This window comes from Carcharhinus amblyrhynchos, chromosome 28, assembly GCF_965287045.1.
Source record: "Carcharhinus amblyrhynchos chromosome 28, sCarAmb.v2.hapA, whole genome shotgun sequence".
Lineage (NCBI taxonomy): Eukaryota > Metazoa > Chordata > Chondrichthyes > Carcharhiniformes > Carcharhinidae > Carcharhinus > Carcharhinus amblyrhynchos.
Genome location: NC_137351.1, coordinates 5,427,801 through 5,453,710, shown reverse-complemented (window position 1 = coordinate 5,453,710; position 25,910 = coordinate 5,427,801). Strand labels below are relative to the sequence as shown.

The following is a 25,910-nucleotide window of genomic DNA, read 5'->3' as shown; positions in this document are numbered from 1 at the left end:
GGTAATGTTTCAATGCAAGAATATGCACAATTGCTGCATTAATTTGTGATACTGGTGAGAACACACACTGGTACTGTACAAATCCGAGGATTTACAAACAACACAGGTTGCACATCAACCAAAGAGGCAAGACGGAACCCTTGAGACAAAAAAACTGGCACATTTGTATTTAAACCAAAGCAGCAATTTTTACAAAGAAATGTCAGAAAGTGTAAACAGCAGAAACAGTGACTGTACACAATATTAAAATACTTAAAAAAAGGCAGAACTCCTTTTATGTGTTCAATTCTTGATATAGTGTTTTAACACAATAGTGTTTTAACAGCCTGTGACACTCAAAGGTTACATTGCAAACCATAACTCTGTAAAACTTTGCACAAGAATAAAGCTCATATTCCTGCTTGGTTGCCTTCTCTCCCACCTCCAAAACCATAGCTCCTTCCACACCTTGACAAACTGCTCATTGATCGGGGCTGGAATTAAATTCATAGAGGACCAATGTCCAATTTTGTAACCAGCCCCACAAGGCAGCCTGACAGCCTTTCTGACAGACGTTAAAACATCAACTTGGAAGCTCTTCCTCTGAAGAACATTGAGTGCATTGGCATGCTGAATATTTCGGTCCACTACCAAGTGAAAGAGTTTGTTCACGCTGCTTCAAATTGATTGCTTTACGTAGACATGGTCCATTCAAATCTATGACCTTAACATGTAACCAAAAATAACATATGCTTTCAACGGGACTTTGATTGTTATCGTAACAACCAGCTTTTGGCAAATAACTAAGAAAATGCTCCAAAACTGGGATTAGGTACTCTCCCACAATGATGTTTGCACCAAATTTGGATATGCTGGATATAAAGTAGGCCTTAAGCAGCAAAGTGCATATAAAGTTACAAATTCCTACTTTTTCTCAACTTAATGCACTTTAAAAAAGGCTACACATTGCTCAGAAACGTAGGATGTGAGGAATGTATAGGAAGACAAACATAAGACACAAGGAGGTACATAAATACAATCAGGCAACATGTTTTGTTAAAATGAATTCTCGATGATCTTGATCCATCCCTCTGAGATGATCTTTCGGTCTAAATTGGAGAACTTTGCAGCTCTTTCAGTGTGTTCATTCGGATGTTCTCAAGCTAGGATGGCACATTGGCACAGTAGTTAGCACTGCTGCTTCACAGCGCCAGGGACCAAGGTTTGATTCTGAGCCACGACAGATCAGCCATGATTTTATTGAATGGCGGGGCAGGCTCGAAGGGCTAGATGGCCTACTCCTGCTCCTATTTCTTATGTTCTTATGTTATGTTCTTATGTTCTTGATTCCTGGTTTGGGTCACTGTCTGTGCGGAGTCTGCACGTTCTCCCCGTGTCTGCGTGAGTTTCTTCTGGGTGCTCCGGTTTCCTCCCACAGTCCAAAGATGTGTAGATTTGGTGGATTGGCCATACTAAATGGCCCCTTGGTGTCAGAGGGACTAGCTAGGGAAAATACATGGGGCTGTGGAAAAACGGACTGGGTGGGATTGTGGTCGGTGCAGACTTGATGGGCCAAATGGCCTCCTTCTGCACTGTAGGGATTCTACAACTCTGTATGGAACTTAGTCACCCAAGCGCTGATATTTCTGATCCCAAACTTTGCTGTGATCTGCCCTTGAGTTTCACGCTTCATGTCATAATCAGTAATCTCACTGTTATTTTCAAGATTCTGTGATTTTTTTAACAAGTGGTTTGAAACAAGTTAATTTTTTTCATTGCTGCCTGTCACACTGAAGCTTCATGAGAATTCTGCTCCAAACAGTTTTTATGTTTGATTTTAATTGCGCTGTAGAAAAATCTGAAATAAAAATGCTTTTCTTCAAAGTGTGTTTTCTTCACTGAATGAGAACCTGTGCTGATGTGTTATTTAACATAATGTGCAGTGTCCAAATGTTCATCAACCTACTGGATTCTTTCGGACATCAATGATCCCAGGATTGAAGAAAGAAATGTTTGCATTGAGATTTGCCTGTCTTAATGTCTTTTGGGATTTCTGCACAGGTGTAATACCCCAGTGCATGGCACCCTCTGCAGGCTGCACTACCCTATTGCACGGGTGCTCCAGTGAGTCCCTTAGTCTTAGTTCTTCCAGCCCAGCTTGATCATCTGTAGGTAGAGATGACCTTCGCCAAGTGGGTGGCAGAGGTGCGTGAACTAGATCTCGGAGGTCCTCTTTGGATTTGGGAATCCGTTCCAGGGCAGCTGATGGCACAGATGTTTGATCTGGTGGAATACTAGTCCCAATGTCTTCTAGTCCAGGTGGCAGGGGCATTTGGTCAACAGTTACTGAAGGTCTGCCAACAAATCCAAGACCTGAAAGAGAACAGAACCTGCATTATTAAACAGTTTCCTTCCTAAAACAGCTTCGAAGTATTATAGAATCATAGAATCCTACAGTGCAGAAGGAGGCCCTTTCCACAATCCCACCCAGGCCCTATTCCCATAATCTCACGCATTTATCCTAGCTAGTCCCCCGACACTAAGAGACAATTTAGCATGGCCAATCCATCTAACCCGTATATCTTTGATCTGTGGGAAGAAACTGGAGCACCCGGAGGAAACCCACATAGGCATGGGGAGAAACTCCACACAGACAGTAACCCAAACTGGAAATTGAACCTGACTCCCTGGTGTTGTGAGGCAGCAGTGCTAACCACTGTGCCATCAATCGATCTAATTTTAAACGGCCTCTTTCTCTTCTGGCTTCACATCATTGGATAGTGTGATTTTCACGAATGCACAAGGACATGGGGAACACAACCCACTTTGTTTGATTTCTCCTCCTTCCAGGACACCATCTAACCTCCTTTTAGTGCCTCCTTGTGGCACTGTGATTACTGGTAACAACATGCGAAGGACTGCAAGTGTCAACCTGACCCCAGGACCCATCTGAAATTCAGTCAGTTCTCATGTTGCAAGCAGAAGGTTGAAGTCTCACTGCAGGTTTTGAACACATAAGACAGCTAGCTTAGTGCAGTAATGCAGCTTTGCTATGTAGTCAGAGACACAACCTTTCAGATGAGATGTTAAGTTGCAACCATGCCTGCCTATTCAGGATACATAAGATCCCATGGAACTACTGGGAGAACAAGCTGCTGGGAAGGAGATTCTCCCAGTATCCTGCAAGCTATCCTTCAACCAAAACCAACATTTGAGGTAACAATTATTTTCATTCACGTTTGTGGAAGTCTGCAATATACAAACTGTTTTTTATTTGTCTATACGGTGACAGAGCACTGCTGTCTCACAGGTAACTCCTATGTGGAGTCTGCACATTCTCTTTGTGTCTGTGTGGGTTTCCTCCAGGTGTTCCGGTTTCGTCCCACGCTTCAAAGATATACAGGTTAGGTGGATTAGCCATGGTAAATACACAGGGTTACAGGGATAGGGCAGAGTGGAGGGCATGGGTGGAATGCTCTTTCAGAGAGCTGGTGTAGACTCAATGGGCCAAATGGCTTTTTTGTTCACCCTAGGGATACCATGGTTCTAACATTTTATGGGATTTTACGGCCTCGCTCATCCCGAAACCGTAAAATCCTGCCTGAGGTCAACGGACGTTTCCATGGTCCGCCCCTCGCCCGCTCCAATTCCCAAGGCAGGCGAGGTGGTAAAATTCCAGCCTACATTTCAATGTTACATAATTGGCTGTAAAGCTAATGGAAATTTCTGGGAATATAAATGATACTATATGAATAAATGTTCTTAAAATGTAAAAAGGGCAACAAACAGCAACCTTAAATATAATCAATCATTGGTCTGATATAGGACTGCGAGGCAGTATGCAGAAATAGTAAAATCCCTCTTACTGACTCATACACTTGAGTTAGATAGAAAAGATAACACAAATAAAAGGTGCCTATTCCAGCCTACATTACTCTAACCTTCCATTAACATTCACTTGAAGAAAAAGGCTTTACTAAGGAGAGCTGCAACAAATGATAAAACCAAAAATAAAGAGGAATTAAATACAATTCTATTTATCAGTGGTTATTATTATTAACATTGGTTAGCACTGCTGCCTCACAGCGCCAGGAACTCGGGTTCGAGGCCCGGCTTGGGTCATTGTCTGTGTGGAGTTTGCATGTTCTCCCCGTGTCTGCGTGGGATTTCTCCGGATGCTCTGGTTTCCTCCTATGGTCTGAAAGATGTGCTAATTAGGTGGATTGGCCATGCTAAAATCTCCCTCAGTGTACTCAAACAGGCGCTGGACTGTGGGGACTTGGGAATTTTCACAGTAACTTCATTGCAGTGTCAATATAAGCCTACTTGTGACTAACAAATAAACTTTAATAAACTTTACTTTAATAGTGGAAACAATCGCTCCGATTCTTTGGCAGACATTATGGCTGGAATTTTATTGACCTGCCCGCCATGGGAATTGTAGCAGGCGAGGGGCAGACCATGGAAAGATTTGTTGACCTTGGGTGAGATTTTACGGTTTCGGGACGAGCAAGGCTGTAAAATCTCCCCTGCAATCTGAAAGGCTAACACGCACTGGTTTCTCCCTGGGTAAAATTAAACAATTCCTGATTGTGAGGAAGCTGAGGTTAGTTTCAGTGACCATGCCCACAGCCTGCTCCTTACGTTTGCTCTGCTCTGCTGGTTGATTCAAGAGATAGCTGGACAGTTCCTTCAGTTTCACGTTCAGCTCATGGTTGGCTCGTTTGTACCAGACAAGCTCCTTCTCCAGCATCTGAATCCAGCCCTCATACTGCCTCTGACTCCCAGCAATTCCTTCATCCATTTGCCCTATAAAAAGAGAACAAAAGTTGATTTGACATCAGCCTTGGGGCTGTTTCACGAGGTGACAGTGGTTTTAACCTAAATCTCCCTTGTTGACAATTCTTCTATTCTCTTCCAAATGTTCTGCATTTGTGACGGTACCATGTTACAGATGCCAAGCAACTTCTGGTGCTGCTGGTTATTCTCTTTGTGTGAATCTAACATAAGAACATAAGAAATAGGAGCAGGAGTAGGCCATCTAGCCCTTCGAGCCTGCCCCGCCATTCAATAAGATCATGGCTGATCTGAAGTGGCTCAGTTCCACATTCCCGCCCTCTCCCCATAACCCTTAATCCCCTTGCCTATCAAAAACCTATCTACCCGTGTCTTAAATATATTTAGCAAGGCAGCCTCCACCACTTCAAAAGGCAGAGAATTCCAGAGATTCACCACCCTTTGAGTGAAGAAGTTCCTCCTCAACTCCGTTCTAAACCGCCCCCCCCCCCTTTGTCTTGAGGCTGTGCCCTCTAGTCCTACTGTCCTTTCTGAGCGGGAAGAACCTCTCCACCTCTACCCTATCCATCCCATTCATCATCTTGTGCGTCTCAATGAGATCTCTCCTCATCCTTCTGAACTCTAACGAGTACAAGCCTAGTTTATTCAACCTCTCCTCATAGCTCAACCCCCTCAACTCCGGTATCAGCCTAGTGAACCTCCTCTGCACTCCCTCCAAGGCCAAAATATCCTTGCGTAAATGCGGCGACCAAAACTGCACACAGTACTCCAGCTGCGGCCTCACCAGTGCCCTGTACAGTTGCAGCAAGGCCTCCCTACTTTTATATTCAATCCCCCTCGCTATGAAGGCCAGCATCCCATTCGCCTTCCCGACCACCTGCTGCACCCGCAGGCTGGATTTTTGCGACTCATGCACAAGGACCCCGAGGTCCCTCTGCACTGTAGCATGTTGCAGCTTTTCGCCATGTAAGTAGTAGTCCTTCCTACCATTATTCCTACCAAAGTGGACAACCTCACACTTGCTAACATTAAATTCCATTTGCCAGTTCCTGGCCCATTCGCCCAGCCTATCTAGATCCCTCTGCAGACTTTCCACACCCTCCGCACAATTTGCCGTTCCACCAATCTTTGTGTCATCAGCAAATTTCGACACCTTACACTCAGTTCCCTCCTCCAGATCATCTATATAAATGGTAAATAGCTGAGGCTCCAGCACCGATCCCTGAGGCACTCCACTAGTCACCAACCGCCAATCCGAATAGCACCCATTGACACCTACTCTCTGTCTCCTATTTGACAGCCAATCCCCTATCCACGCTAACACCCTACCCCCAACTCCATGCCCCCTAACCTTCTGTAACAACCTCTTGTGCGGCAGCTTATCAAACGCCTTCTGAAAATCAAAAATCTGGACAGTAAGTGTCAACATGAGAGTCAACTGAGGAAATTCCCAAATAATACCGATTCTGTTCTCATCTGGTGGCCTGCACAAATACACTTTCTGCAGAGTGATCAGGAATGGGGTTGGAATTCATGGAATTGAACAGCAGTTTTACCATTGCCTTGCAGAAATCTGTTAGCTCAGCACAGACTGGTGGCTGAACCTGGGGCTTCTGCTTTGTGTGACTTCGAGCTGCACTGGATGGTGCTTTTATCAAATGGGAAAGAATCTAAGGGTGAAGTGAGCTGCAGAGACTCTTGCCAACTCCTAATGGAATTGAGTCTAGACCATATGCTGCGATCATTAAGGGGCAATTATTAAAATTAAAAGAATACATGTAATATAAAACAATACAACTCACTGATAGCGTTCATTTGGCATCATTACATCTAGATTCAATGTCAATGCTACATGGATACAGTCAGTCACTACCTCTGCAGTGCTGGAGCAGCAGCTGTAAGTTCCGTTCGTGCTCCTTCTGTTGCAGAGTGAGGCGACGATCTGTCTCAAGTCTCTGCCGCTCCACGGCCGCTTCCAGCCAGTAAACGAGTTTCTGCTGCTCCTCGGCACGCATCTCTAACTCCATGAATGCCAGCTGCATCTTGCGCTCCTCTTCTCGGAGTGTCACCACCTGCAGGGACACAGCAGCACTGCTTCAGAACCCACTGTAATAAACATCGACCCATTGCTACTTGCTGTAATTGATCAATGTGGCTGAAGAAATGCTATGTAGCTGAAGGATGTGAGCAACACTGTGAACAATCTGCCCTTGTGACAAAATGTCCAAGCCCAAGGGGTGGCATGGTGGCACAGTGGTTAGCACTGCTGCCTCACAGTGCCAAGGACCAGGAGTCAATTCTAGCCTTGGGTCACTGTCTTTATGGAGTTTGCATGCTCGCCCCGTGTTTGCGTGGGTTTTCTCCGGGTGCCCCAGTTTTCACCCACACTTCAAAATGTGCGGGTGAGGTTGATTGGTCATGATAAATTGCTCCCTAGTGTTAGAGGTTAGCCAGCTGATTACGTGGAGTCATGGGGATAGGGCTTGGGTGGAATTGTTGTCGGTGCAGGCTCGATGGACCGAACGGCCTCCTTATGATTCTATGGGTCAGACAATGCCAGGAAGTGATGCAATCAGTGCTGAGTTTATCATCTCCTCCCACCTATGCGCTCTTTACTGCTGTCCTAACGAATAAACATGGTGGCACAGTGGTTAGCACTGCTGCCTCACAGTGCCAGGGACCCGGGTTTGATTCCTGGCTTAGCTCACTGTCTGTGTGGAGTCTGCATGTTCTCTCTGTCACTGCGAGGGTTTCCTCCCACACTCTAAAAGATGTGCTGGTTAGGTGCATTGGCCAGGCTAAATTCTCCCTCAATGTACCTGAACAGGCGCTGGAGTGAGGCGACTAGGGTATTTTCACAGTAACTTCATTACAGTGTTAATGTAAGCCTATGTGTGACACTGATAAATAAACTTTACTATTAAACAAGGAAGGGCAGTGAACAGTTCTGCACATTAATAGAATGGAAGAACCTTACCTTGTCAAAGTACTTGCAGAGCAATGCTCTCGTTTCGGATGCTGAGAGGTAGCTTAGCTTTGCCATCAGGTTCATTTCGCACTGGGACAGCATGCTGGCAGACGCACGCAGCACTCTCTGCCGACGCGTGATTGTCTCGTTCTTGTATTCAATGGCAGCATCCAGAGCTTCAATAGCTTCATCCAGCTGGAAAAGGATCCTTTCTTCCTGGAGAACAAAATTGCTGATTTATTATTGTCACATATATTAGTATACAGTGGAAAGTATTATTTCTTGCATGCTATACAGACAAAACATACCGTTCATAGAGAAGGAAATGAGAGAATGCAGAACGTAGTATTACAGTCATAGCTAGAGTGTAGAGAAAGATCAACTTAATGCAGGATAGGTCCATTCAAAAGTCTGACAGCAGCAGGGAAGAAGCTGTCCTTCAACCAGTTGGTATGTGATTTCAGACTTTTGTATCTTTTTCCTGACAGAAGAAGGTAGAAGAGAGAACGTCCATGGTCTGTGAGGTCCTTAATTATGCTGGCTGTTTTACTGAGACAGCAGGAAGTGTAGACAGTCAATGAATGGGAGGCTGGTTTGTGTGATGAATTGGGCTACATTCACGACCTTTTGTAGTTTCTTGCCGTCTTGGGCAGAGCAGGAGCCCATACCAAGCTGTGATACAGCCAGAAAGAATGCTTTCTATGATGTATCTGTAAAAGTAGGTCAGCTGCGGCTGCCAAAAAATCCAAAATAAAAACAGAAAATACAGGGCAGCGTTCAGGAATTGCTTGACAGAGCAGACGCAGCACGGTTTCGTTAAGGGGAAGTTGTGTCTGACAAATTTATTGGAGTTCTATGAGGATGTGTCTAGGGCGGTGGATAGAGCCGGTGGATGTGGTCTTTCTTGATTTTCAGAAGGCGTTGACAAGGTACCTCACAAGAGGTTATTGCAGAAGGTAAGGGGGCATGGGGTTGGGGGTAGGGTGTTAGCGTGGATAGAGCATTGGTTGTCAAATAGGAGGCAGAGAGTGGGGGTTAATGGGTGCTATTCGGATTGGCGGTTGGTGACTAGTGGAGTGCCCCAGGGGTCGGTGCTGGGGCCTCAGCTATTTACCATTTATATAGATGATCTGGAGGAGGGAACCGAGTGTATGGTGTCGAAATTTGCTGATGACACCAAGATTGGTGGAACGGCAAATTGCGCGGAGGGTGTGGTGAGTCTGCAGAAGGATCTAGATAGGCTGGGCGAATGGGCCAGGAACTGGCAAATGGAATTTAATGTTGGCAAGTGTGAGGTGGTCCACTATGGTAGGAATAATGGTAGGAAGGACTATTACTTACGTGGCGAAAAACTGCAGCAGGCGACGGTGCAGAGGGACCTCGGGGTCCTTGTGCATGAGTCGCAAAAGCCCAGCCTGCAGGTGCAGCAGGTGATCAGGAAGGCGAATGGGATGCTGGCCTTCATAGCGAGGGGGATTGAATATAAAAGTAGGGAGGCCTTGCTGCAACTGTACAGGGCACTGGTGAGGCCGCAGCTGGAGTACTGTGTGCAGTTTTGGTCGCCGCACTTACGCAAGGACATTTTGGCCTTGGAGGGAGTGCAGAGGAGGTTTACTAGGCTGATACCGGAGTTGAGGGGGTTGAGCTATGAGGAGAGGCTGAATAAACTAGGCTTGTACTCGTTAAAGTTTAGAAGAATGAGAGGAGATCTCATTGAGACGTATAAGATGATGAATGGGATGGATAGGATAGAGATGGAAAGACTCTTCCCGCTCAGAAAGGACAGTAGGACTAGGGGGCACAGCCTCAAGATAAAGGGGGGGCGGTTTAGAACGGAGTTGAGGAGGAACTTCTTCACTCAAAGGGTGGTGAATCTCTGGAATTCTCTGCCCGTTGAGGTGGTGGAGGCTGCCTCGCTAAATATTTTTAAGACGCGGGTTGATGGGTTTTTGATAAGTGAGGGGATTAAGGGTTATGGGGAGAGGGCAGGAATGTGGAACTGAGCCACGACAGATCAGCCATGATCTTACTGAATGGCGGGGCAGGCTCGAGGGGCTAGATGGCCTACTCCTGCTCCTATTTCTTATGTTCTTATGTTCAGCAGGTCAGGCAGTGACCGTGGAAAGAAAGCAAAACAGAATTCACATTTCAGGTCAATTACCTTTCATCAGAAGCTTGAAAGGTCAAAAGCTGAAGCATGAATTCTTGTTGTGTAGAGATACTGCCTGACCTGGTTGTTTTGCACTTGGGCGAAAAGTTTATAAAGCAGTGGCTAGGCCTTAACTGCATTACAGTGTTCAACTCTAGGTAGTACAGTTTAGGAGGGATGGAAAAGCCTCGGGGCATAGTGAAGGTTTTCCGGAATGGGATGGGGAGTGAGGCTTCAAGTACGTGCAGAGATGGAGGAGCCATGGTTGTTAGGATAGAGACGAAGTGGGGGAGTTGACAGGGAAATTCAAAATCCTAAATGGTTCCAATAGGCTGAATAAGAACTAACCACTTCTTGTGGCGTCAGATTGGCAACTAGAGGACACTGATTTAAACAGATTGGCAAAAGAACCAGGGTCAAAACTTGGATTTTCCACAGACAAAGAATAACAGTGATCTGGAATGCCAAAGTCTTCAACCAATTCAATTCATTTCTCAAGGTATCAGTTGAGGGTACCGCATACTGCAAAGGCTATGGGCCCAGGTGATATTTCGACAATAGTACTGAAGACACATGCCCCCCTGAACATGTTGCATCCCTAGATATGCTGTTCCAGCACAACATTGAAATTTACCCAGCAATGTGGAAAATTGTCCTGTTTACAAAAAGCAGAACAAATCCAACCCGGCCAATAACCGCCCATCAGTCTACTCGCAAACATCAGCAAGGTGATGGAAGGTGTCATCCATAGCCCGATAAAGTGGAACTTGCTCAGCAATAACCTGCTCACTGATATTCAGCACCTAACCACTTTACAACCTTGGTCGAAACATGGACAAAGGAGCTGAACGCCAGAGGTGAGATGTGGTGAGAATGACCGCCCTTGACATCAAGGTATCATTTAATGGATGCGGCAACGAACAGCCCCCACGAAACTGGAGTCCATGGGAATCAGAACTCTCCGCTAGCACAAAGGAAGATTGTTGTGGTTCTGGAAGGTCAATCATTTCAATCCTGTGACATCGCTGCAGGGGTTCCTTAGGCTGGAGTCCAAAGCCCTTCAGCTGCTTCATCGATGACCTTCCTTCCATCATAAAGTTAGAAGTGGGGATGTTCACAGATGATTGCACAACGTTCAACATCATCTATAACTCCGCAGACACTGAAACAGTCCTTGTCCACGTGCAACAAGACCTGGACAACATTCAGGCTTGGGCTGAGAAGTGATAAGTAACATCTGTGCCACACAAGTGCCATTCAATAACCAGTAAAACGGTCCCTGAGACCTCGAGGGGCAGCATAGGAACCAGAGTGCCAATCAGACCTTGGCTGAGGGAACATTACCTTTGCCATGATCTTACTGCAGGTGACATTCTCTCATTCTGCCACCTGACCTATTGCAATCTTTGGACTTATTGTAAAATATGAATTAAAACCTGCTTTTGAACAGATCTCCCTTGGTGAGGCAGAGAATGTGCTGCTTTGGAATAGAAAAACTATGAACAGAGTGTGATAATGAGAACATTACAAGAAGCAAGTCTGTCATTTATAGCTCATTTTATCAAAGACATTGTACATAAATCTCTAATTCACTGTCTCATTACTCAGCAACACTGGTGTCAATTCCACTGAGCAGTGATTAATGGCCCAGCATCAGCCAACTCAGGAGTACAAAGGGCTTTGCGCATTCATTGAAATACATGGCTTCAGGGACACCCAGGTCAGCTACCATGGTAGAACTATTACTCTGACACGCAAACCGTTCTGTACGAAGTCTCAAACTGCAACTGAACAGATTGATTTCTCTCACGATCAGCCATACCTCTGCTGACAGCAGGTTTCCCATCCGTAGTTTCTCATCTAGCTCAGTGCGCTGTTTCATCATCTGATCCTTCTCATGTCGCAGATTGGAAATCTCCTCACGAATTTCCTGTTGGTCAATAGCGCTGCCATTTCGCAACTGCCCATTCTTTTCAGACAGCTCCTTCTCCAGAGATTCAATGCGGCTCGACACTCTCACAATGTCATTGCTCAAAGCCTAAAGGAAAAATAATAATTAACAAATGGCCGCTGTGTTGAGGTCTTTGAATTGTGACAAAGTCAGAATTTTTTTTTGTGTTAACTTCCTATGTTACATGGACGGCACAGTGGCAAGTTCTGCTGTCTCACAGCACCAGGGACCTCGGTTCAATTCCTAGCTTGGGTCACTGTCTGTGTGGAGTTTGCACGTTCTCCCCATGTCTGTGTGGGTTTCCTCCAGGTGCTCCGATTTCTTCCCACAATGTTAAAAGATGCGCTGGCTAGGTACATTTATCTGAACAGGCGCCAGAGTGTGGCAATTAGGAGAATTTCACAGTAACTTCACTGTAGTGGTAACGTAAGCCTTACTTGTGACACTAATAAATAAACCTTACTGCTTTACTTTCGATGTACACAAAGCCCGAGATTCCAGGTTTGATCTGTGGCCTGTGTTGAGTAAGCTGATTTCACCTGGAGTATGGGAGTTAGAATGTGTCTCAGCTTCCCTGGGAATGGAAAATCAGGCACTACTGATTAGTATTCAGCTGCTCCTGCTGATGATGACATTCATTCCCCAGGCTTACACATATAGCACTATATATACAGGGTAAGAAAGAGCTGCTGGCAATTGTAAAGCCATACACAAGGGTTGGCTCCTTTAAGAGGGAATGGGACAATATTGGACAAAATAAACTTTAATAATCCTGTATGTAATTGAAAAGTAACCCCTTAGTGTCCAACCCGATAAATGTCTGAATCTAATCTGGGGTGGCACAGTGGTTAGCACTGCTGCCTCACAGTGTCAGGGACCTGGATTCGATTCCCAGCTTGGGTCACTGTCTGTGAGGAGTCTGCACATTCTCCTGTGTCTGCGTGGGTTTCCTCCAGGTGCTCCTGCTTCCTCCCACAGGCTGAAAGGCATGCCGCTTAGGGGCAGGTGTCGGAGTGTAACGACTAGGGGAATTTCACAGTGACTTCACTGCAGTGTTAATGTAAGTCCTACTTGTGACTAATAAATAAACTTCAAAAAAACACTTTAGTAGGATCTCAAACTTTTGCCTCATGCTCTTTCATCCAATGGAATAGTGCCTTCTGAGGTGCTAGCCTTATAGAATCTAGCTTGTTCTCCCACCTGCCTGAGTTGCAACCACTCCAACTCTTATAGCAGCAGTTTCTTGCCTGACTAGATCACGTTTCCTCGTAATCTCACCTGACTGGACCGTAGCCTCTTGCTCTCCAGCCCACTCTTCTCTTGCAGCAAGGCTTCTTTCTTTTCGACAATGATCTCTCGTTTGTTCAGCTCCTCTTCCAGGTCATCCAGTGCCTTTCGTTGTTCAAGAACCTTCTCAATCTCCGTATCCAACCACCTTTTCTGCTCTTCAATTTTCTACAAGTAAAATAAATCGTCAATACCCATTTGGGACTGAGAAAACAGCTTTTGTCTTGTTTTAAAAAAAAAGCTCATGAAAATCACTCACACAATGTTGTCAGCACCCAGACACATATTGTGGGATTTTCCGGCCTCACTCATTCCGAAACCAGAAAAACCCATTCGAGATCAACAGATCTTTCCATGGTCCTCCCTTTGACTGCTCTGATTCTTGTGGCGGGCAGGATGACAAAACTCCGGCCATTGGGTTGCAACTTTTAATGTGAGCACCCTTATGGTAGGGTGAAACAGCTGTCTGTCACAAACTTGGTCCCCTCCTATGCCTTAGGGACTGTGGTAGGAGAGACAAATCTCCCAGGCTTTATATTCAAGTCCCTTCCTTTATGGTATGCCTTAAATTCCACCATGTTGACCATGTTTTTGGTGCTCCGTCATGTTTCCTTTTGTGACTTGGCATCAAAACTCCTTTCATCATTATGAACTTGTTCAGTGCCTTGGCACATCTTGCTTTGCTAAATGTGCTGTATAAGTGCAATATGTTGTTGTTTTATTGCAGGCAGGAAGTTTCCTCTGTCCAAGCCTGGTTTTGCTGACTGAAGGGATGTGTGGGGAAATAACGCTGGCCAACGTTGCCCTTTGATGGCTGTGGAGCCCAAGCAGGTGATCCAGGCCTTAACAGCATCTCTAAAGATGAAATGTCCTCATGGGTGACTTGCACAGGGGCAAAAATAGTTCTCATGTCAGCGGCACCAGCATCTATCAGAAAAAGTGACTGCTCAACATTGCAATACCTACCGTTAACCCACCACCACCAACTCCCCAACCCCCATGCATCACCCAAGCTTCTTTGATAGCTATCAAACACTGCACTATCTATGCCCTGTCCAGGACATATTTCAAACCCCGTTCACTTTTGTAGGTGCTGAGATATTCCAACAATGGCCTGGATGTCTGCCTGCATTATGTGAAAGGGCAACAGTTGAGCTACCTGACAGTCCACTCCCGATGTACAATCTTCCGGCCTCTGATGTGCTTAGAGGTCCATAAGTGAAGACTTATTAGACTGCGTTTGATGGTTTCTTTGCTTCGCATTTCTTTCCTGAAGATGCTATTTTTAATGGGGTATAGTCCTTTTTTAGCAACCCTACATTGGCTTCCCCACCTGCCCCATTCATGTCTGATCCTAGGTTGCAAGGACAAGCAGGCTATTTGGCCCAGTGGGTCAGTGCAACTGTGCCTAACCCTGTCCTCACCCAATGTGTTCAGAAATTGTTGGTCTGTGGACACAGAGATCAACTGGAGTACACCTAACCCAGCTGAGATCATATAATGCAGCACAGAAAGGAAAGAGAAGCCAGATTACCTGGGCCCTTGTGACTCTGTCCAACATTGTGCTGGGTGTTAAATTTTAGCTCATTTTTACAAACAGAAGACTCTTGATCAGCCACTGAATTTATTTTTCAATCAGCTCAGTGGTAACTCCGAGTCGGTTGCATGACAGTTAGACAGGATGGTGAAGAAGGCATTCAGTACACTAGCCTTCATCAATCAGGGCATTGAGGATAGGAGTTGGGACACTATGTTACAATTGCATAAGTTGTCGGTGAGGCCGCACTTGGGAGTATTGTGTACAGTTTTGGTCACCCTGTTATAGGAAAGACATTGATAAACTGGAAACAGTCCAAAGAAGATTTATGAGGATGTTGTCAGAACTAGTTGGTATGAGTTATAGGGAGAGGTTGGTCAGGTTAGGACTTTATTCCCTGGAACATAGGAGGATGAGGGATGACCTTATCGAGGTGTATGAGATCATGTAAGGCAGAGATAGGATGAACGCACAGTATTTTTCCCAGGGAAGGGGAATTGAAAACAAGAAGGCATAGGTTTAGGGTGAAAGGGCAAAGATTTAAAAGGGACCTGAGGGGCAACTTCTTCATACAGAGTATGGTGCGTATATGGAATGACCTGCCAGAAAAAGTGGTTGAGACAGGTACAGTAGCAATATTTAAAAAGCATTTGGATAAGTACATGGATGGGAAATGATTAGAGAGATATGGGCCAAACGCAGGCAATTGGATTTAACTGGAAGAGCACCATGGTCGGCATGAACCAGTTGGGCTGAAGGGCCTGTCTCTGTGTTGTATCGCTCTATGGCTCTTTGAAATTAGTAATTACACATCAGCAAAAAACATTGAGAAGAAGATAACCGCTAAATAAAGACACAGATCCATCTATTACTGTTAAAACAAACTCAATGGGCAGCACAGTGGCAAAGTGGTTAGCACTGTTGCCACACAGCATCAGAGACCCGGGTTCAATTCCGGCCTTGGACGACTGTCTGTGCAGAGCTTGCACATTCTCCAGTGCTTACATGGGTTTCCTCGGGGTGCTCTGGTTTCCTCCCACACTCCAAAGATGTGCAAGTTCCATTGATGGGCCATGCTAAGTTGTCGATTAGTGACAGAGGGATTAATAGGGTAAATACATGGGGTTATAGGGATAAGGCCTAGGTGGGATTGCTGTTGGTGCAGGCTTGATGGGCCAAATGGCCTCTTTCTGCACTGCAGCAAAGCTATGATGCTATGATATTCATTCACTAACACTGGAGTTGTTTGGCATGTACTCAGCAATAGCCGGTACCTTCAGGCCAGAATCAAAAAAAGAAAATTCCAAGTGAAACACCAAGCAACTCGGTTAAAAATAAAATTTCATTGCTGAAGTTGAACTGCTCCAGTCAGAACTCAGTGCAAACTACTGAGTTACCCCATGGCCAGTATCATGTTACCTGCTGCTCTTCGAGGCTGATCACAGACCCATTGCTGCCACTCCTCCTCTTTCTTTGGAAGGCTGCAATCTCTTCGGTTTTAATCTTAAGAATCTTTTGCTGCTGCTTATGTTTTATTTCAAGCTCCTGCATAGAGAAAAACAAAAGGTGAGTACTTCATTATCTTTGGGGCACATTCACAATCCACCAGGAATTCGCATGATCTGTTGCTGGTCACTGCATGTACAGTAAATGGGGTAAGCCAAGTATCCCAGGTGAGTGTATCTACTCACCTGGCATGGAGCCCAACTCTGAAGCTCTATCAGTGGGATATGTTTCAGTCTCTGTTGTTCTGGTTTCCTCCTACATTCCAAAGATGTGCAGGTTTCATGGCATGATGGGCCGAATGGCCTCTTTCTGCACTGTAGGAATGCTATGATGCTATGAAATTCTGATGGGCTTGATGGGCTCTATCACTCCAGCTCTTCAAGCCCATCAGTTTCCACTGAGGGATTTTGTGATCCCAAGATCTGCTAAGTTAGCAGCCTACACAGGCCAAGACAGCTGCAGTGGGGCTAGTATGCTTGGGAGATCCCACCCAAAATTGGGATAATGTCCCAAAGAGCCTTGGCCAAGACCCCACTACTTTCATGTGCTGCAGTGCTGGTGGGAAGGTAGGGAGCTATTAACAGCTCTTTAGTACCTGACATACCAGTGGAGTGAAGTATGATTGTCCTATGCAGTTCCTGCCTTTGATCAATTAGCAAGCTCCTTATCCAGCATTCACAGCGGCAGAGAAACTGCTCTGTCCCTAAGATAGTCAGGCAAGCAATCAAGCTCAGAGATAGGGTGACTCCTCTGCCACTAGGGATGCTGGGTAAAGCGTCCTCCATTTCACAAAAGCCATTTCTATCACCTGCTGTCAACACCTTGTGCTGACCTGCCTACCTTACTAACAATGCAGGTAATGCGTTTCAGATCTAGAGGGATTGAACTGAAATAGAGAAAGCTTAAAATAATACGTAGTACTTATTTTAGACTAGTAATCTGGCATATATTTAAATTTTAAACTGACTTAAATGATGAAAGGCTAATGTAATCATAATTCCTGAGCACCCGTGATTTTAAGATGCGATCTGTGTCTGTAACAATGTGAGTTATTAGGGACTGTCAGCAAGTTTATTTTAAATCGGAGTCCTTTTGCATAAGTTTCACTGTTTTCAGCTGCAGAAGGGAAGCTCACTGGGTCTCACTTTTCACAGAAAAACAGGCTGAATTCTGAAATGTTAGACAGGACAATTTATTTTAAAGTTTATTTATTAGTCACAAGTAAGGCTTACATTAACACTGCAATGAAGTTACTGTGAAATTCCCCTAGTCACCACGCTCCGGCACCTGTTTGAGTCAATGCACCTAACCAGCACGTCTTTCAGACTGTGGGAGGAAACTGGAGTACCCGGAAGAAACCCATGCAGACACGGGGAGAAAGTGCAAACTCCACACAGACAGTGACCCAAGCTGGGAATTGAACCCAGGTCCCTGGCACTGTGAGGCAATAGCACTAACCACTGTGCCGCCCATATTTATCCATCCTCTGTGGAAGCCCAACATTCAGCGTGCTGTACCTTCACTCGATGTTTCCCTCTCTGCATCTCTGTCTCAAGTCGCCTCTTCTGATCCACTTCCTCCTTCAGCTTTTTCTGCAGCAGTGCCTGTTGCTGCTTCATGAGCTGCACATTTCTCTCCATCTCATGGATGCGCCGCTCACTCTGTGATGACAGCGATACTAGTCGCTCTGTGTCGCGTTTCTTTTGTCTGAGCACCTGGAAATGGGATCAATGTAAAGATTCGCAGCAGCTGAAAGTCAGTTTAATGATATTAAAAAAAAATGCAGCATTTTCCAGGAAGTGTAATAGTTAAAGGACTAAAACAGGCCACTAAACTCAACAGGTCCAAGCAGTGTTTCCACTCCGTGACCTCCCTCCCCCCTCTCCTTGTCCAGAGCATCCTCCAATTCCCTTCTCATTCTTGTGTATGACTAGCTTCTCCTTAAATGCATCTAGTCTACTTATCGCAACAGGTTTCACATTCTAATCGCTCGCTGGGTAAAGAAGTTTCTCCAAAATTTTTTTATTGAATTTATTAGTGGCTACTTTATTTATTTATGGACCCAGATTTGATCACACTTGCAAGTTGAAAATGTCTTCATCAGAAATATGGAATCAGTGCAAAAGAGGCCCTTCGGCCCCACAAATTTGCACCGACACATTACAAACACCTGAACTCCCACCTAATCCCATCTGCCAGCACTTGGCCCATAGCCCTGAATATTATGATGTGCCAAGGATTCATCCAGATAATTTTTAAAGGATGTGTTGCAACTCTGTCTCTACCACCCTACCAGGCAGCACATTCCAGACCGTCACCATCCTCAGGATAAAAAAGTTTTTCCTCCCATCCCCCCTAAACCTCCTGCACCTCATCTTGAACTTATGTCCCCTCATGACTGACCCTACCCTTCAACTAAGGGGAACAGCTGCTCCTTAACCACTCTGTCCACGTCTCTCATAATCTTGTACACCTCGATCAGGTTGCCTTTAGGTCTTCTCTGCTCCAACGAGAACAACCCAAGCTTACCCAACCACTTCTCATAACTTAACTGTTCCATCCCAGGCAGCATCCTGATGAATCTCCTCTGCACCACCTCCTTATATATAGTCCTCTCATTTCTGAAAGTGTATATTGTACCACAGATGCCAATGAGTTTCTGGTACCTCACCCAAGTGGCTATTCCCTACAGGAGTACAGTGCATGATTTCAAACTGAGTTTGGGAGTTGTGTAATCAATAATCCAGTGCATCTGTCTCTTGAATCAAATGTATTGCAGTGCATTGCAGTGATCCAAAAGTGACCATTTTATCACTCAGATTGCATGATAGCACTCACAATCTGTGCTCCATGGGAATACAGAAGTCAATGAGCGCAGAAAATACAATGAGAGACTGCCACTTGAAATTAAATGCTGGGGTACAATTATAAAGTAAATACCAGATCGCCATCCAAATATGCATACCAGATTGCTATTCTAATACATACATGCTAACATGCCCCTTAGTGTCCCAAATTGTGTAGGTTAGGGGGATTAGCTGGGTAAATATGTGGGGTGACTAGGATATGGCAGGGAGTAGAGGCTTGCTCGGTGTAGAGGTGGTGCAGACTCAATGGACCGAATGGCCTCCTCCTGCACTTAGGGATTCTATGATTCTATAAACACTTTTAGTTTGAAATAATGGCCCAATAACATTGCAAAATACTTCACCACGGTCCAACAGAACTGGCATAGAAACTTATAAAATTCTAACAGGGTTGACAGGGTAGATTCAGCAAGAATGTTCTGGATCATGGGTGAGTCCAGAACTAGGGGGTCATAGTTTGAGGATAAGGAGGAAATCTTTTAGAACTGAGGTGAGGAGAAATTTCTTTACCTGTGGGGTGGTGAATGCGTGGAATTCACTACCACAGAAAGCAGTTGAGGCTAAAACGTTGTTGGATTTCAAGAAGAAGTTAGATACAGCACTTGGAGCTAAAGGGATCGAGGGATATGGGAGGAGGAGGAGGAGGAGGAGTGGGGGGGTGGTGGTCAGGATATTGACTTCGATGATCAGCCATGATCAAAATGAATGGTGGAGCAGGCTTGAAGGGTTATACGACCTACTCCTGCTTTTAGTTTCTATGTCACTAGCTGTTGCTCACTTCTGCTTTCCTGTAATTCAACCACTCATCTGGAGGCAGTGGCAGCCACAACACCTCACGCACCTGCACTTTACTCTGTGCTGCGACAATTTTTTTGTGGCACTCCTGGAGCTTGGCTCTTTCCATAGGATCTCTGGGTCCCTTCTCCTCGAGGTCCTGGAGCTGTTTCTGAGCCTCGGTTAGTTCTGCCCTGGCCTGCTCCGCTTCCTGCTCCAACTCTTGAATCTTCCGACAGTACTGCTTATTCATTGCCTGGGCATCTCTCCCTAGCCATCCAAACACACATCAGGTTTAGCTGAAAACATATGGGATTACTAACAGTACCTAACAGTCCTCGACTTGTATATCTTGTCACAGTCTTACTATTTCATTTTTTTTTAAGGAACTTGTTGCAACTATAAAAGATGGTTTAAGGTTCCATATGTTTTTAATTTTTTTCTGTATTGAATGAAAGCGTTAAGGTTACAAAAGGCAAATGGAATCCTGTTATTATAAAATATTTAATCCTTCAGAGTTTTCAGTTCTGCATTAAAAATGGCAACTCAAAAAAATTCAACTTCATATCTTGAGAAATCCTGCTAATCCATTGGCCAGGTTATATAATCAAAGGAGCAAGTTACATTGCTTTCAATTAGAATGTGGACATGGGAATTTATAACGGGAAAAGTTAACACAAAAAGTTTGATGGAAAAGTGACAACAACAATTAAGTGGTGCAGACAGGAGGCTGGTACAGATCCATCGCTTCAAATATATTAAAAGCAAAGATATAAGTTTGTTCATTACAGAGTCATATTGTAAGATTGATTATCTTTTGAATCTGCAATGAATTTACTCTTTGAGAATTTTTTAAAGGGTCAGTTTGAGTTTTAGCAAATTGGAATGGTTTCTGTGAAAGCTATTGCAAATGAAGATACAAAGAAAGCTGTTTTATTGTTTGATGATTAAGTTCCTTTGATGTGAAGTTGCCGGCATTGGACTGGGGTAGGCACAGTAAGAAGTCTCACAACACCAGGTTAAAGTGCAACATGTTTATTTGGTAGCACGAGCTTTCGGAGCGCTGCTCCTTCATCAGATAAGACTCACCTGATAAAGGGGCAGCATTCCGAAAGCTCATGAAAGCTTACTTACTAAGTTTCTTTGAGCCTAGACCTGTATGCTGTTTTAATTGCTGTCCACAACACAATTAGGTGTTTCTTGAAATCAGTTCGAAGAAACTGAAAATAACACTGTGTTTAAAAAAACATGGGTGGCGCAGTGGTTGGCACTGCTGTCTCACTGTGCCAGAGACCTGGGTTCAATTCCTGCTTTGAGTGACTGTGTGGAGTTTGCACATTCTTCCCGTGTCTGTGTGGGTTTCAGCTGGGTACTCCAGTTTGTTCCCACAGATCAAAGATGTATGGGTTAGGTTGATTGGCCAAGCTAAATTGCCCCTCAGTTAGGAGTACTAGCAGGGTAAATATGTGGGATTATGGGGATAGGATGGGATTGCTGTTGGCGCAGACTGGATGGGCTGAGCGGCCTCCCCCTACACTGTAAAATCACTGTAGAAATTCTATTGCTCTAATTGATCTGTACCAGAGGGGGAACCATTATTTTCTAATATCTCTATGGATTGGGTTAAATTATGTTGACAAGAGAATGTAACTTTGTAAGATCTGATTTGTTTATAATGGAATGTTAACTTCTGGGGTCTGAGGAAGTGATAGAATTGTGTCTCAGTTATAATGCAAGGGTTGCAAAGGTGGGGTGGCACAAGATGATTTGCACCTTATAGCCAATAAGAGGGGTGAAGTTAGACCATCTGCAAAAAAAATGAAGAAATGAGAGGTTGAGAGATAGAAGTTAGAGGGCAGTGTTTTTGTTGGCACAGTGATATCATGGCTTCTGGGGTATGATTCTTCTGGATACAGTTCAATACCACTTCACAGGTAAAGTAGGGAGCCATCAGACAACACCAAGAATTTCTGAGATCTTGAGAGATGAAGAACCTCTATGTTGTCTTCACTGCTTTTTGTTAAGTAGACGGTGGAACAATGGTTAGCACTGCTGTCTCACAGCATCAGGGACCTGGGTTCAATTCCCGGCTTGGGTCATTATCTGTGTGGAGTTTGTACCTTCTCTCTGTGTCTGCGTGGCGTTCCTCCCGCAGTCCAAAGATGTGTGGATGTGTAAATTGCCCCTAGGATTAGCAGGGTAAATGCATTGGGTTATGGGAATAGGGCCTGGGTGGGATTATGGTTGGTGCAGACTTGATGGGCCAAATGCACTGTAGGGATCCTATGATTCCTCAGTGTACCCAAACAGGTGCCAGAGTGTGGCGACCAAGGGATTTTCACAGTAACTTCATTGCAGCGTTAACGTAAACCTACTTATGACACAAATAAATAAACTTTACTTCATATGTAAAATCTCCTTTAATAAATTCTACGTGATTCATAAATACTAGTTATCCATACCTAGTAGGTCAAGTACAACTGAGGACTCTAGTGTTAGTAATTAAAAATTCACACCTTAAAAGTTTTTTAATTGGAAGGGTTTCATATTCAAAACCTTTAAAAATGTGTTACTGCACTTCACCTAGAATGTTACAATCTTTATTCATGTTAATACTACTTCAAATTTAAAAAGACCAATTGAATTTTGAAACTGATGAATGACCTCACCTGTATTTTGTTGGCAGTTAGGAAAGGTCCGTGTATCAACATTTAAGTAAATCTATTTCAAAAGTGATCCCCCGCGTACCTGTTTTGATGAGTTCTTTGATTAATTCTTCCTTCATGCGGATGTTGATTGCCAGTTCCCGCATCTTGTGCTGGGCTTGGACGAGCCTCCACTCAGAGTTTTTCAGCTTGGGATGGTATGCAGGTGAACCTTCACTGAATTCATCAGAGAATGACGGTGAGTGGGGCACATTCTGGTCTCCCTTCCTGTGTGGAGCTGCAGAACATGGAATTAATATAGGCCAGCTTTTAGGTTCCTGAATCTGGAGCTATGAAAAGTGCAAGGCAAAATAGCTAACAGGAGCAAACTTTTATGTGAGAGGTTGTTTTATAAACTGCATTATTTCAAGTCGTATCTACCTACACCTGCTGGAATAAAATGTGCCTAACTGTGGGGTGGCATGGTGACACAGTGATTAGCACTACTGCCTCACAGCACCAAGGACCCAGGTTTGATTCCCGGCTTGGGTCACTGTCTGTGTGGAGTTTGCATGTTCTCCCTGTGTCTATGTGGGTTTCCTCCGGGTGCTCCCGTTTCCTCCCACAGTCCAAAAAGGCTCCAAGTGTAGGGGATTTTCACTGTACCTTCATTGCAGTGTTGATGTAAACCTATTTGTGACAATAATAAATAAACTTTGTTTTAACCCAGACAGGGATTGCAAGTGGAAATGTCTAAATGTCAATCTGACTTAGCTTTGATGCTATCCTCATTCCTGCATGGTGTATGCTTTTACTAGAAGCATGACCCCCTTGGATGATATACCAGAGAGCAATTAGCAACTATGAGGCCTGTATCTTGGCAATAGCCATTGGCTTCAGGAGACGAAAGTTGGTATTTGGAGATAAAGAGCAATGAATTAAGCAGACTGATTACGGCCCTGAATCAGTGTTGGTAACGGGACAGTAAGAAGTCTCACAACACCAGGTTAAAACCCAACAGGTTTATTTGATATCACGAGCTTTCGGAGCACCGCTCCTTCATCTGATGAAGTTCGTGATTCCAAATAAATCTGTTGGGCTTTAACCTGGTGTTGCGGGACTTCTTACTGTGCCCACCCGAGTCCAACGCCGGCATCTCCACATCAGTAATGGGACTGTGAGGGGGCTACGTACACTTCATGACTTCGCTTTGCAGACTGCTTGAATCACTGTCTCGAGGCTGGCTGAGACTGTTTCTGCTTTTCAGCATGCTGATCGTTACAGGAACATCTCTTTTTGTCCAGGTCCGATTGATCTGGTTTCTGTCAAGTCACAAAAGAATTAATATCAGGGCAACACAGAAGTACAAAATGTTTAAATATGTTTCACTTTCCCAGAAGAATATTACCCAGGACAACACAAAGGTGTTCTGCCTCTCCTTCCCTACTTAGGTTCATCAGATTGGTAGTATGATACAGCTAATGATTATTCTTTATAATAATTTATTTATGTTAACTTCTATTTTGTGCTTATGTGGGGGTTTTCTGTTGAAAGGATAAAAGTGTAACCATAAAATCAGTTTGCTTCGTTTTGATTAATATGCATTAACACTGCAATGAAGTTACTGTGAAAATTCCCTAGTTGGCACTCTCTGGTGGCTATGGTTATATCACAGCTTGATATGGTTTCTGCTCTGCCCAAGACCACAAAAAGCTACAAAAGTTCGTAAATGTAGCCCCAATCCATCACGTAAACCAGCCTCCTATCCACTGATTCTGTCTACACTTCCCGCTGCCTCAGCAAAGCAGCCAGCATAATTAAGGACCCCATGCATCCCGGACATTCTCTCCTTCAACCTTCTTCCAACGGGAAAAAGATGCAAAAGTCTGAGGTCACATACCAACTGACTCAAGGATAGTTTCTTCCCTGCTGCCATCAGAATTTTGAATGGACCTACCTTGCATTAAGTTGCTTTTTCTCCACACCCTAGCTATGATTGTAATACTATATTTTGCACTCTCTCATTTCCTTCTATATGAACAATATGCTTTGTCTGTATAGCATGCAAGAAACACTGCATACTAACACATGTGACAATAATAAATCAAATCAAATCAAATATTTGGGTACATTGAGGGGGAATTTAATATGGCCTATGCATCTAATATAGAATTAATAAAGAACTTTGGTCAATTTAGACAGCAAACCTAAGTAGAAGTTCCAGACAGAGACATCCAGACAGTTTTAGTTGCTAAGCAAGTCAGCAGGAGTCAGACTAGAGTTCTTTCTTCAGTCTTGCCTCAAATGATAAAGAAGGCCTTGCAGGCCCTACTCTTTATGCCTCTTGCTTCACAGGGAAGCAGCAGATTTTTAGTTTTAATTCTTTTAACTTTTCCTGAACAACTATTACTGTTAAGACATTCAGAACCATTAAGTTGTACTGTTGGATGGTTCTGATTGCAAGACAACTGCACAATGGAGGTTTGAACTTCCCAGGCAATTGCCATACAATCCTTACCTGGGGACGTCTGCTTGTGGGGGGTGGGCAGGGAGTGGGGTAATGCAGTTTCGCAGCTGACCTGTGGAGTACTGCCCAGTTAACAATTCCCAGCAACGTAGAAGTTACAGGCCTATGTGATTTCATCATCAATTCAAGAAATTAATAATAACAATTGATTCATGAAGTATATGATTACATGAATAATAAATCTGTATACCTTCAATGCTGTGAACCCTAACATTGAACATAAGTAAGAACACAGGTGTAAACTGAGTGTCAGTTTAGTTATGGTTTACCTGCTTTTTCCTTTACTCCTGTAGGATTCATCCTCCTCTGGTTCCTCTTCAGAATGCAGCACTATTGACTCACAATCCTTGTTGAAGTCTCCATGAAGCACAGAATCCTTGCCTCCCAGGTTGCTCTGCAGGCAGTGATTACAGCTGTGAAACCCCGTGCTTGCAGGTTCCACAGAAGAGGCACTTGCACAAATCTATTGATAAAAGAGAGGAACATGGGTTTATGGCCAGAGTAGAATATAAAGTAACAGGAATAAGGTTATACAGTGATTCATGACACAGACTGATTGATACTGGTGTCCGAATGAAATCCACAATTACAATATGGAAGTTTGCCATCATTTGTTGCTAAACATCCAATAGTAACAATTTCTAAAATAAAGTCTGTTGGACAAGTTCTCTTGCAATTGGCAAATGACAACACCCTGATGGCTTCATGGGTAAACAGGTTGTCTTGTGTATTGCAGGTCAGAATGATTCACTCGTCTATGTTAGTTGGCCGACCTCAGTCAAGGTGAAAAGGAGATAGAAATGAGGCAGACTTTGAGTCCTGATCTCTATCTCGTGACCCCCTGCTGGACTGTGCATGTCTGCAGCCATCATATATCAGGACAGGTTGGGCTCAGTTGTGTAATCCTCCACTGGTAAAATAAC

The 25,910-nt window shown here is 44.3% G+C and overlaps 1 protein-coding gene across 1 annotated transcript in view; it reads right to left on the bottom strand.

Moving 5' to 3' along the window:
* Nucleotides 1-243: 243 nt before the first annotated feature.
* The window catches only part of kif7 (kinesin family member 7), a 37,784-nt gene continuing 12,117 nt past the window's right edge, over nt 244-25,910 (bottom strand). Inside the window, exons 7-18 of the mRNA XM_080214147.1 lie at nt 25,257-25,450; nt 23,655-23,782; nt 22,564-22,758; nt 19,883-20,085; nt 17,692-17,889; nt 16,088-16,213; nt 13,123-13,299; nt 11,716-11,931; nt 7,754-7,960; nt 6,650-6,848; nt 4,624-4,788; nt 244-2,352 (exon numbers count right to left, since the gene is read on the bottom strand). Coding sequence (XP_080070273.1) covers nt 1,937-2,352; nt 4,624-4,788; nt 6,650-6,848; nt 7,754-7,960; nt 11,716-11,931; nt 13,123-13,299; nt 16,088-16,213; nt 17,692-17,889; nt 19,883-20,085; nt 22,564-22,758; nt 23,655-23,782; nt 25,257-25,450 — 2,424 coding nt within the window. The 3' untranslated portion in view covers nt 244-1,936. The remainder of the gene's footprint in view (nt 2,353-4,623; nt 4,789-6,649; nt 6,849-7,753; nt 7,961-11,715; nt 11,932-13,122; nt 13,300-16,087; nt 16,214-17,691; nt 17,890-19,882; nt 20,086-22,563; nt 22,759-23,654; nt 23,783-25,256; nt 25,451-25,910) is intronic.